This window comes from Cheilinus undulatus, linkage group 14, assembly GCF_018320785.1.
Source record: "Cheilinus undulatus linkage group 14, ASM1832078v1, whole genome shotgun sequence".
In the NCBI taxonomy this organism is placed as follows: domain Eukaryota; kingdom Metazoa; phylum Chordata; class Actinopteri; order Labriformes; family Labridae; genus Cheilinus; species Cheilinus undulatus.
In genome coordinates this window covers 6,912,079-6,925,286 of record NC_054878.1, presented here as the reverse complement: position 1 = coordinate 6,925,286, position 13,208 = coordinate 6,912,079, and the positions used below count along the sequence as shown (strand labels likewise).

Below are 13,208 nucleotides of genomic sequence, written 5' to 3'. Positions count from 1 at the left end.
TTTTTCCTTCCCATTTTTGCCACTTTTCCCTCCAGTGTTTGCTGCTATTTGACCATTTTTGCTACCTTTGACCTATCTTAATTGCCACTTTTCAACACTTAGATTGTGGCACTTGCAAATGCATTTTTCAACAATTTGGCTCTTTGCTTAAGCAGTGTTGAGTAACACTGGACTAAATGAATCAGTCAACAGACTGAAATCCACATAAAATAGATTAAAATACAGTACTGCTCCTCCCCTAAAAATGTCCAAATGGTATATTTCAGCGCTGCGAAATACTGCAAGTAAATTTGATTCAACCAGAGTAAAAATGTTGCTCACAAATGGGGAAATTATGTTTCAAAAATACATTAAAATGCATAGATATTTGTTAAAAAAAAAAAAAAAAAGATTCATTGCTTGTCTCACCGGTTAAAGGGATACTTTAACATTTTGGCAAATTCGTCCATTGCCATAATTCCTATAGTCTTAGTAATAGGTTCGTTACCTTTAGTCGTCGGTGCAAGCTGTTTTAGATTGACCGCAGCCGAGTTCGGACCTGCTGTGCCAATTCAGTGTAAGCAGACAGTATTCCAGCTTCCAACCCCACCCCCCCCAAGACATGGCCTACTGTTTCACTCCAGAGCTCAGACTGTATACATCTACCTGATGTGTTACTTGTAAACTATAAAAATGGCAGCAGCAAATCATAATTCTGAACACAAAGCTAAAATAATTAACAGCAACAATCAAAAGTAACATTGAATCATCTTCTATTGATGACAGTTGGACAGAACACCCTGGCAGCACCGTCCACACTCCCTTTACCCTTACCTTTTCCCCCGTTCAGTGCACTAATTGCCAATACTTCATGCAGGGGTCACTAATTATATTTACTGAAATTACTGTAATTGAGTTGCTATAATTTGTACTTTTAAAATAGTTTTTAATTGAGAAATTTCACTTTAGTATCTTCTAATGGAAGTGTTGCATTTATCTACATTTGAAAAAGCATCAAGTATTAGCCTTGTTAAAAAAATAAACTCCAAAAGTCAAAACAAGGAGGTCGTAGCTTTCTACAGTTAGCAAAAGGAAACTAGCCAGCAGACGAGCATTGATTATGTACATTGCTCAGCTCTTTGAGTAAACTTTAAATTCATTACTTTTTACCTTTACTTGAGTTGATTTATAAGACAGTATTTTTGCGTGTATATAAGTAAATTTAACCCAAAGTATCTGTACTTTTCCTAGAATACAATAGTCTTTCCACCTTTGGCTTCATGACACATTTTTTGCCACATGGCTAATGTCTGTCTGGGCCAATAGAGATATTTATCAATACACTGATGACTCTGCAAGGTAGCTAGAAGATATTATAGAATTAGGGCCACAGACTCAGGCATTTCCAAAATCCTTGCGGGATATTGACCATTTAAAAGTAGCAATGGAGAGTGCAAAGTGCTTCATAATACTTGGTAATAAACCAAGTAAAAATTAAACTGATCTTTATTAGTATTGTATTTTTTGTTAGTGTTATTCAACCTAGTTATTAAGATAAAAACGCTCAAACAAATCTGACTGGGTTTCAGTCATTTAGTAGAGAGAGATCACACTGAATTTATTGCGCTTATGCTTAAGCTTTTATTTTGAAGGCACAATATCACAACCTTAGACAGTTTCCTGTTTCTCCCATGAGTTTGACGAACCTTTGTATTCAGTGATAACTGACACCCACAGAGGCCAGTTGTATGTGCCACAGAGGAGTTTTCGTAGGGTATGCCAACAACCAATAAAAATGTTAAATTCAGAGGTAAAGGGGCGTGGCTTGGTTGGAGGAAGTTCTCGATTTGGTCATGTGCTGGTGCATGTGGTGGGTGGTGAGGATGACAAATGGTGCCTGTTATTGCAAAGATAAGATCAGTCTTACTCTATTGCTGTGCTTTTACTATGTGATTTTGAAAAAATGATATTATGGTGGTTTTAAAGTGTGCAGAATTATTCATTAATAGTACTCTTCATTGACTCCATAAGCTTGAAAGGGAAATAAAATGCAGATTTTCAAAGCATGCAACCACAATGAATTAAAAGAGTCCAACAAACTGTAACATAGAAGACAAAATATTCTTTAATTCTCGAAAACTGTGCGTATTTGCAGCAAATTCATGTTTATGATCCACAAGCCTCATGATGACAAGAAACACTGACGATTTCAGGAAGCTCACGCAAGAACAACCAGCTTTCCACAGTATTGCATTAAATAATAGAAACTCACCGACATGAAATAACCTTCCAAACGTCTGAAAGAAAACTATATTTAAATTCAAAACATTATGATCATGCACTGAGTGATCTGGGGTGTGTTCCACTAACATGGGACAAACTACATGGGCTATGTGCTTCCATGTCATGTTTGCTCCTCAATATGTACAGAAAACGAGGCGTACTTGATATTCTATAGATATTTGACACACATTTAACACAGATTATAAATGTTAATATTTCTGTGGAACAAATAATGCAAAATGCATTTTTTAAACCTATATGGCCTCATGCATGCCAGGAAATCTGAATGACTAAGACATACAAAAAAGGTTTGATATTGCTCCCGTGGATAGTTTAGCAGCAAAACAGGCATTTATGGCAAAGGTGCAATCCTTTCTCCCCTCCACAAGTTGAAATAAATTGGGTTAAGGGCTTCAAGAGGAAATCAGTGCAAACAAACACTCATTGATATACAGATGAGGATAAGGGAAAAATTTGGAGAGTTTTGGCTTTGCAGAAGACAAAGTTAGAAAAAAAAAACACATTTTATGATTGATATCAAAATGTAGGGATTTTTTTCACATCTAAGTATTCTAAAGAACAACATCAGACTTATTATCTGGAACATGAATAAAGCTCTCACATGCAGTCCTGATCCCATACACTTTACACATAAACATGGAGTGGATGAGGAACTGACGACGACTAGTGGACAAAAAGACAGAGTCATACTCAGATTGAAGCCATGAATATTTCACATAATGCTGTTGAAAACAAATAGCTCCATTTCATATAAAAAATACTGTAGATATGCACTTAATTTAAGGTCTTCATTTCCTCCACTATAAAGTAATTACACCTTTTGAGGTTTTACACGTGCAGACTCAAACACAGCCCAACTTAGCATAAAGGCTGGAAGATGGGGAAACAGCTAAAAGAGAGGAAATACAACTTCTGACACCTTAAAAAAGTTATTTAGTACGTTTACATGCACAGGTAAGTTGACCTATGGCTACTGACCTTTTGCAGACATGAGACTATTGAGTAGGGCTGAACGATTTGAGAAAATACTCTAATTGCAACCCCCCCCCCCCAAATATTGTGATTTAATATGCAATTACTTTAACATTCCTCATCTTATGTATTATTCAACAAACATAAGCAAAAAATAATTTGAAATTATAACCAATACAACACTAGATAATTAAACTAGGGAAAAAGATTTGGAAAAAAAAATCTTATTGTGATTTTGGCTCATATAGCAAATTTGATACCGATCGCTATACTGAAGGGATGATCATTTTTTGTCATTCTCATTTTGATTAAGAAAATCATATACACAAACAGGAAAAGTAGGATTTTACTTTACTATTTTGTAAAAAGACACTTTTATATATGCACAATGTGTAAAGCATGAAATTTCTGCTGCAAAAATTGCATCAAATCGGTATTTTGACACGTCAGGGAAAAAAAAAAAATACTGTCGATTGAAAATTGCAGCAGGCCAAATTGCAATTTAATCTAATTTGCAATTAAATACCCAGCCCTACTATTGAGATGTTGCAAACTACAGTGGACGGCGAAAGTATCAGTGTGACATTATGCATACATAGAATTAACATTACTGACCTACTTAACATAGATTGTCAGTGACTTTCGATGTCACCTCGGGTGTGCTCACAGAGAAACTTAGGAGTGGACTGAAGGAGGCGATTCTCTGCACACAGGCAGTGATCTTAAAGCCTTCAGGACAATGTAGCTGACATTTGAATACCTTTTTGTTTAATTTCCATTCAAATATCAAAATATGCTCAGCAGACTACTCAAAGAGGCACTGGTGAACCCTCCCTTTTCTCCATCTTGTTCAGTTGAACGTAAACAGCCAACAAGGTTGTGTTGTAAACTGAACTTTAAGCTAACATTAAAATCAGCCCATTCAGTGTTTCTGTTGCAAATATAACCCTGTTCTGGAAAATGCTGTTTTACAGGCTTACAGGCATCTTATACAGGAAATTTAAGCTTTATAAACTTTCCATGTGCAAAATGTGCACTACAGATATTACAATGGTGGAAATGGTGTTCAAGAGCATTTATCCAGCACTGGATCCCAGTTAAGGACAGCTCAGACAACACAATTTTTTTAGTCATTCATGACGGCACTATGTTAGACTATGCAACAAAGGTCGTGTCCTGTCTTGGCTGACAACCTGGTTACACTTCATTCCAACTACATCCCAACTGCTCACTGTATGCTGACATCACCACCGTCTCGGCGACTGAGTGCAAGTTTGCAGGTTGCCGGGGGGGGGTTTAGGGTGTCAGTCTGTCTACTGCAGAAGTGCTCTATGTGATTGGAGCGGTCTTTTGCTCGTAAAAAGGAAAATAAACAATTATGGATTGGATTATGCCTAAGTATGGATGTATCAAAAGGAGGAAGATATGGAGTGGCTCTCCTTCAGATAGAACTTAAGGTATGCATGTGATCATATAAATAAAATAAAATAAAATTTACACATTAGTTCTCGGATGGCAGATAAAGGGATTCTTGTGAATGATGATGCAAAGATAAGGAGCAAATGTCCTGTTGGTAGACGTCAGGTCAGGGTGTCAAACTAGACGACGATGTAACAAAAAATTCTGACGTGCTAGTTTTGTTGAATCGTGGTCGTGGGGTGTCTCAGACACGTCATTAATTCTGTCACACTACAAGACCGTTTGCCGTTCCTGATGCTCTAAAACAGTTTTGACGATGAGCTGCGACGTTGCAGTTGGGCTAAAATCTGGCTGAATTCATGTATTCTGAGCCATCCTTTGGTAACACGTCCCTTTTGCTTTCCAGGCAGAGATAGGACTGAGCTGGACAAATTATGTGCCATTGTGTGCGAAAGGTTTATAAATTGGTATTCAACTGGACAAATTTTCTTGTTCCTGTATACACGCACTGGGGAAAAATTGGTTTATCGATGAAAGTATGACTCTGCTATGCAAGGTGGAAATATGCCCTCTTTTAGTGAGCAACTATAAGTACGTGAAAACAGAGCAAATATAGGCAATTTTAAAGCCCTGTGCATTTCAAACATGTTTTATCATTTAATATTGGCACAAACACAATGCATTAAATGCCCCTAGCTTAAGGTTGATATTCAAAGGCAGACAAGAATGCAGCTGCTACGTTCAGCATCTATGCTGTTTGACTAATTGTCTCTGCCCCACTCTTTCATCCCTGTTCCTGGCTCTATCTGCCATCATCCTTTCACTCAAATAAAGGCAAAAAAGCCCAAAAATGAATCTTTAAAGGAAAGGAAAGGGGGGGGCAGCAAAAAAAAAAAAAAAACAGTGCTGTAGGCCAGTGGTTCCCAAAGTGGGGGTCCATTCCTGAGAAGCCTTTTCAAAAACAAAGAATATTTTTTTAATGGTTTTAAATTGTACATTTTACTCATTTATTTAAACACGATAAAAATGAGTTCAATTTGAAATAAAGCATGGCAATTTGGTGATTTCTTTACGTGCTGAAATCAAAGTAATGCTTAAAAATCTTCAAAATGTCAGTCTGCACATGACTATTCTTGAACATGTATGGCTGTGTTCAACTTTTCCTCATTGACATTTAGGTATAATTGGATCACTACTTTTGGGGTTGCGAGTTAAAACGTTTGGGAACCAATGCTGTAGGCCAGTGGTTTTTAGGAGGTGGGTTAGCTGTTTGTTTTTTTTGTAGTTCTGTCATGTGGTTTGTACCATCTGAGGTCCAAAGTGCACCACTTTTTGTTAAATAAATCTGAGTGGTTTAAACATATGGTGAATTTGGGTTGTGTTTTCACGTTAAGGAGGTGATGGTGGGTTCTGAGGCTAAACCAGTTGAGAACCACCGCTGTAGGCTGCAGAGCACTGGTAGAAAGCCTAGTCCAGTTTGAGTCCATTTAAGGTGTATACCCATGGCAGTATAGACCAGAACTGGCATGTTTATATGCATTTTAAAGGCCTAATGTCACTCATACTAACACAACAATTGGACTCTGTCTAACTTTACATGGATGTACTGAGTGCTGACAAACCTTTGAAGTCAAAACCAAACCTAACCAAGAAATGATACCTCTCAACACTATTAAAAAATCATCTTGGGCATCAAGGAAATAATGAAAAAGGGAATTAGCATCTTGTAAAGCCTTAAACACTATTCAAATTCCCTTTTCCTATTTGCGTGTAAATGCGCTGCCCCATTAACATTTGATCTCATGTGGATGTCTATATGCAAACAAAGACGCTTCAGTTGCTCGATCTGTTTTCCCCTTTCACCTTTGTGCTAAGCTAGGCTAACAAAATCCTGACTCCTGTTCCCCGAACACTCACAGGGATCATAGTCTTATTTCACACTTGGATGAAAAATTAATAAGGCTGTTTTATAAATCTTAAACTTCTTTAAATCAGTACTTCTAGACTTTTTGGACTTCTGGTCCCATTTCATAGTTGACAAACTCAGACTAGAAGGAAGATCTAATATCTGTATGTATTTTTTACAGTATTATTTGATTTATTACTTTGATCAGTTTATTAATGCCTCACCCATGATCATCACTTCAAATCAAACCCCTTAAATGATTCAAACCCCAGAATTTGAGAAACTCGGCATCATCAGCTCCAATCATCTCACTCTCTCAACAATTTATTGAAATGAAGATAAATAAATCAAACATTATTTTGTCTAAAGTCTACCTAGAGCGACCATTGGGTCCTATGAATCCTTTATCTGCTTGGCTTGTTCAGTCTTTGGAGGTATAATCTCAACCTGGAAGGGAATAAAGAACTCCAGAAGAGCTTTTGTGTCTTTCAGGTCCAGGCAATAATCCTGAGCGATCTTCTCCGGTGTCATCGTCAGAGGCTGCCGCTGGTGACTGCTTAGTGCCTTCAGAGCCTCGGCGATGGTCAGTTTGCCTTTAGGAACGTCTGTGAGATCCACCAGGCCGTACGAGTCCACCGGTAAACTGAATTTAAGAGGCCGTCGCTCTGATTCTTTACTTGATGAGTCCTCCTTTGGTGTCTGTGGGATGAGAAGGTAGGAAATAGTATAAACAAGACTGAGTGATTTCAGGGAGCTTTAATCCATGAATGTCTGTGTGGTGATTTTTTTGTCTTCTAGCAACATCATCTGGTCAGGTTTTGAAACTGCACATGCCAAACTTTACATAAAACTATTTATAACAACAATGGGTTGGGATAACTATTTTAAATGTGTAATAAGATTCTCATAGTAGAGAAATATCTGATCATGATTCTGAACGCTCCATTTCCTTTCAGATTTTCACAGCACTCTAAAGTTCTTCTGATCTCTTATTTGGCACAGTTTTTTCTAATGCAGCAAGTGCACAATACGGCAATGGAAACCTTACACACTGATCAAAAAAAAAAAAAAAAAAAACTACAACAATTATTGTCTTCAGTCCCCAGACACATACAGGGTGATATAAGAGTGGCAAACATGCTCCTGTCCTAACTTTTTTGGAACATAATGCATGCATCAAAATCAGAGATTAAGGCTGTAGGATTAGGAAAAGTAGGATTTTTGTTGACTTTTCTAAAAAACTGCCATTTAAATTATTGCACGATAAGTAATTCATAACATCTCAGCAGCAAAAAAGGTTTTTAGATTGGTATTTTTACACAAATTACAGGTTAAAGAAATATTGCACTACCTGCAATTTGTAAATTGCACCATGCCATATTGCGATTTAATCTAATTTTTGACTAATTGCCCGGCCCTACACCAAATATCTCTTTTGCCATTAAAGGCTGAGTCAAGAAAACTCAAGCCACAGTGTTGTGTATTGTGACGAGGAAGACGAGAGACAGCATACCAAACAATGCAGAAGAGCCGAAGGCCGCTATCAGCTTCATAAAACCTCAGCAGAGCCACAGGCTGAGTGCTTCCACGCCACGCTGCATTGCTGCAGTAACTCATGCAAAAGGAGCACTGACCAAGTATCGCGTCTGAACATGTTCATACTTTTCAGTAGTCCAACATTTCTGTGTTAAAAATCCTTTTTTTTAAAATGGTTTTCAAGTGATGTTCTAATTTTCTCAGGTACTGAATTTTGGGTTTCCGTTAGCTGTGAATCATTAAAATTAAAAGAAATAAACACTTGAAATATATCAGTCTGTGTGTCCTACCAACAATATTGTGCATCCTGACTCATTTCAATACAAAATTGATTTGGTCCAGTGTTTCAAGCACTCAGTGTCTTGCATGCAAAAACACCAATCACGTCAGCTGATTGTCTCTGCACTCACAGCGCTCTTCGTTTAAAACAGCAGAACTTTTGGAGCAGTCACTTGCTCGTCGATTACTCGTCTCCCTCAATAATCAAAATCATGAAGGCAGAGTTGGTATACTAACTTCAACAGCAATGCTGGAGGAAATGCTGTTCTGACTCATCTTTTTACTGAGGGTGTAGTTAAAGCTGCTCTTAATGCCAGGACAGAGTTTTTTATGTTTTCTGTCACGTTTTCTTTGTCATTTCTAACTAGAGGTGGGAGAAAAAACTTGATTCTTAAATGCATTGTAATGTGGAAGTGGAAGATTCTAAATCAATGTGTGAATATCCAATAATCGATAGTAATTTAAATATTCAATACTGTGGAATAGCAGGAACAAAAAGGTGGTACTCTGACACGCAGCACGTAACAGCAAGATTTAGATTACCAGTTGTTCATTTGTGAAAAAGCACATTTTTCTGTTTGTAATTTCAGATGTGTTACAAGGAAAGGATTCTGCTGCCTTTGGTTCAGTGCCATTGTAAAAATCCAGCTTACACACATCTTCCATTAGAGGATAGTAGAAATTTAATTTATCTATTTTGTCTAAACACAAATGTTATTTTTGTATTACGCTTGACTACGGGTGGGAACCAAGAACCGGTTCCCATTGAGAACAGGTTCCAATTGGCTCGATCCATCGACATCATTTACACTTCATCTAAACGATTCCCTTATTGATGCCTCACCTCCGCATGCCATGAAACACAGGCCTCGCATGTGACAGTCATCTGAACAGAGAAGCTGAGAAAATAAACATTTACTGGGCTATACAGTATCACTGCAAGGTGTTTAAAAAACACATTTTTACAAGCTCTTGTCGGCGTGCACTCATAAGCACAGGGAGCAGGGCTTCATCTAATCCTTTATCAAAATGCTTCGAGTCTAGAATAAAACAAATTCATAAGGAGATGTTTACAGGAGCGGGAGAAGTGAATTATCTAAGTAAAACAGTTAAATCAGGGCAGGGGATCAAATGAAGTTCTCTCGCAAAGACACAGACGTGCGCTCTTTTCCTCCCTCCCCCATTGTCCTCCCAGAAGATGAGCCGTGATAATCCAAATCTAATACACTATCATAGTACCGGGAATGTAAAGTAATGTTCTGTGGGATTTTAAACAGAAAAAGATTGGACTTTAATATTATTTATGTCTGCGTTCTGCTTCAGTGGCGAGCTCCGTTCTGCTGTTTACTTTACGACGATCTTATAAAAAGTTACAGAATACTTCAGCGCACAAAGCAGTGAATAAATTCATCTATATTTCACATTAAACAGGTTAAGATAAGTTTAAACTTTTTTAAAAACCCTCTGTTCTCTTCTGCCTGGCATGGTTTAACATTTTTATCAATCCAAAAAGAAAATTCACAGAAAGGAATTGATAAGGGAATCGATAAAGAATCGAATTAATAAGAAGATTTGATAACAGCATCGATATCGATAAAGTCTTATCAATTCCCAACACAGTGAGAACAAAAGTAATGTAAAAAAAAAAAAGCATCAATAATCGATTAAGAATCGTTGCCCTATGAATCGAATCACGAGGTGCCTAAAGATCTAAAACAGACCTTACAGGTACCACAGATACCAGCAATAAGAGGTAGACTTAGTATAAAACAGCATCAGTGGACACTGGCCCTAATTTGTACAGATTTCACATGGATATGTGTTCATATTTTAATTATCATGAAAACAGACAGCATGCTATAAAGGTTCATTGACTGAGGTGAATGAGGAAAAAAAAACATCCATGGATCGACTGATGTATTGATAAAAGCAACACATCCGGGTTCTTTGCCCAAATGATGCAGGTCTTCCCTCTCTGGGGTAAAACACCCCATAAAAATGAACGGCAGTAGATTAGAAAGTTTGGGTCACAAGGGATTTACAAGCTTAAAATATGAAAACTAGGGATGCACGATATTGGATTTTTGCAGATGATATGCTGATATTTACAGATTCATTTTAGTCGATACCGATATTTAAATACCATTTCCGGACAAAAAATGTCAGTCCTTTTGGACACTTAAGGTTACAGGATGACCAAGGAAACAATTTTTAGTTCTTAAAAAACACTTTCAAGTTTAAAGAATGAGGATAAATAAAGAAAAATACCTCACCTGAAAATAGATCTGTTGGTTCAGACTAAAACTCCACTAATTTATTAGTATATATAAGGACAAAATTTACAGTTAATATATGCTGAAATACACAGGCAAAATATTGGATATAAATATTGGCATAAATTTTGATATCTGCCGATACCGACACCTGACCGATAATATCGTGTATCCGTAATGAAAACTGTAAGATTAAATGGTTATTGAGAGCCGAAGTCTAACAACCAGTGAGATAAACATATAATGTAGGACATTTATGAAATAAATACTTGCATCGTAACAATATGAAATAAACGAAATAGTAGATATACATGAATGTCTGTTCAGGCTCTCTCCGTCAAACTGGACCAACAGTCCCATCTTGTGACTGGAGACGTCATAAACCAACATCACATACCTTTATATGTGTTGGATATTAACACTTGAATGTGGTTGCTGAGTTTGTTAATGTGTAAAAGATGTTAACATGCAGACTGACTACAGCTCCTGCTGTCACAGAGTGATCAGTAGCTTGGAGTCATTAAGAGAACATTTGCCCACTTTACTCCTCTCTAGTTTTAGCCAAAAGACACAGAGCACTTCTTTCACACTCTTTCATCATTTGAGAGTAACAAAACACGCCTTAAATTATGGCTTTTTAATTGTTTAAGGCCCCAAAACACAACAAACTGGCGTTTAATCGCATTGTCACTGCTGTTTCCTAACCGCCATTTAATCTAAGGGCTTGTTTCCCCCAAATGGGAGTGTGGTCACATTTGAAAGCAGGAAGTGCACGGCATTGCTCTTATTATTAAAAAAAAAAAAACAAGATGTTAAACATGCCAGAAAGGAGGAGGCGTCGCTGTGTCTCTCCTCTGTGACTGTCTGCTGCTGTGCAGAGACATAGACAGACAAGTAGGCCTAAAGAGCCCTCATAAAAACATCAACATTATGCATCCAATCAAACCAAAATACAGTAGCCTACCTTCGACTGTTGGCTTGACAAAAAAAGAATAAATGCTGTTAAAGTGATATCATAACTCCTGTAAATAATGTTGGAATTATCTGCCAAATAAAGCACTCACTACTTGGCCATGGCCATCAAGCAGTCTGAGGGAAAATAAATAATACTGTTGTTTACAATATATGGTAATTTAAGAGTTTGAGGTGTTATAATCTCTGCTTTTGTCCTCTTCTTTTTCTATTCCAATTAAATTTATCCGATTAATATTGTGAAATTTAAAGAGTTATGCACGACTGAAGATTGTGTATTCAAAATACAACGTTTTTTCATGCAAAAAGCAATAAATAAAGGAGACCTGGTCGTGTGTTGCTGCTGTGTATGGTAGCCTGTGATAAGGTGAAACCACCTGATAAGAGAATCCTATTGTGTGGGTTTTAGCAGCAGTGACTCAGCCTCAGCTGAGGAGGAGGGTCAGCTGTAAGACCAGAGGCCTGAAACACCCTTAATGTCACTTCATCCTGCTGTTAAAAACAGCCGTCTAAGCACATATATGTCAAATACATCCCTGTCTATAGTTAGACTCATAAACAGACGCGTCCTGGTCTGACCTCTGTCGGTGCTGCTGCGGGGTCTGTAGACTCCACATAGACGGACTTGAGGAGGGTCAGTAGAGGGTCGTTCTTCTTGTGCACTAGCTCCTCTGCCTCCGCTGCTGAAACACAATAAAACAACACAAAACTGCTATAACCCGAGGGAATATTCTGGAAGACAGATTAGTCCGTGTCAGAGGACTCAGCCCGGTGTGACCCACAGAGGACGGATAGTGGTGAAAGGTCTGCCGGGCTTTCCTTCACTCACCTCCGGGAGAAGGGCCGGCAGAAGGAGGGACAGTAACCGTGTGTCGAGGCGCTGCCTGCGGCTTCTCCTTTGAGATTTCCCGGTAAACTCGGTTTTCTAGGTTGAAATTTCTGAACATACGCACAACTCGTGCCCCCATGTTTGACATGTTACTAAAGACCGCTGCGGACGGGGAGCGAGGAGGTTCAAACTTCATCAGGCGAAGACCGGCAGACTGAAATCAGCAGCGACACCAAGTGGCTGGAAGATATATCGGTCCTTATTTAAGGGTTTTCTAAACTATGGAGCACATGTGAGACGGGAAAGAGTATTAAATAGGCCAGTTAAAACACTTTAAATTGCCCATTAAGCCACAGCTATTATTTATCAACAAGCAATCTTATCATCAGCACCTCTCTCTCTCTCTCTCTCTCTCATCAGCATGCAACCCCATCTGCTGGAGCCAAAGTAAAGCATCACCTCCTACCACAGCCAGAAACCTTTAGAGCACTGATCATCAACTGGTGGCCTGGGGGCCATATCAGGCCCCCCCAAGCTTCCTGTCCAGCTCCCAGAAGATCATTAAATTGAGGAAAGGGGTGAAAGAAGATCTTGTTGGCTTTAAATGTCTGCAGTTGTTTAAATCCACTCCAAAAATTATTAATATTGAAATAATTTTAGAATGACTTCACATCTGATCGTTTTTTTTAATAGATATTTACTTGCGTGCCATTATTAGTAAATGCATATTTTATAAAAG

At 38.0% G+C, this 13,208-nt stretch overlaps 1 protein-coding gene across 2 annotated transcripts; it reads right to left on the bottom strand.

Moving 5' to 3' along the window:
- Positions 1 to 6,888: 6,888 nt before the first annotated feature.
- ndufaf4 (NADH:ubiquinone oxidoreductase complex assembly factor 4) lies at positions 6,889 to 12,668 on the bottom strand. Of its 2 annotated transcripts, none has more exons than XM_041805822.1 (3): positions 12,470 to 12,668; positions 12,220 to 12,320; positions 6,889 to 7,279 (listed from the first exon to the last, which is right to left on the bottom strand). In XM_041805822.1, the coding sequence occupies exons 1-3, from the start codon at positions 12,663 to 12,665 to the stop codon at positions 6,974 to 6,976; spliced, it is 603 nt and encodes a 200-aa protein (XP_041661756.1). In that variant the 5' UTR covers positions 12,666 to 12,668; the 3' UTR covers positions 6,889 to 6,973. The 2 variants fall into 2 exon arrangements, with proteins under 2 accessions (XP_041661756.1, XP_041661755.1); XM_041805821.1 differs by having other exon boundaries at positions 12,220 to 12,323; positions 12,470 to 12,667.
- Between the last annotated feature and the right edge of the window lie 540 nt (positions 12,669 to 13,208).

What these genes read in the sequence shown, in the direction of transcription:
- ndufaf4 (XM_041805821.1), bottom strand. Translation starts at nt 12,665, where the DNA reads ATGAAGTTTGAACCTCCTCGCTCCCCGTCCGCAGCGGTCTTTAGTAAC. An exon ending in TGCCGGCCCTTCTCCCGGAG is followed by an intron (nt 12,324 to 12,469) that starts GTGAGTGAAGGA and finishes ATTGTGTTTCAG; the next exon opens with CAGCGGAGGCAGAGGAGCTA. An exon ending in CCGCAGCAGCACCGACAGAG is followed by an intron (nt 7,280 to 12,219) that starts GTCAGACCAGGA and finishes CTCATCCCACAG; the next exon opens with ACACCAAAGGAGGACTCATC.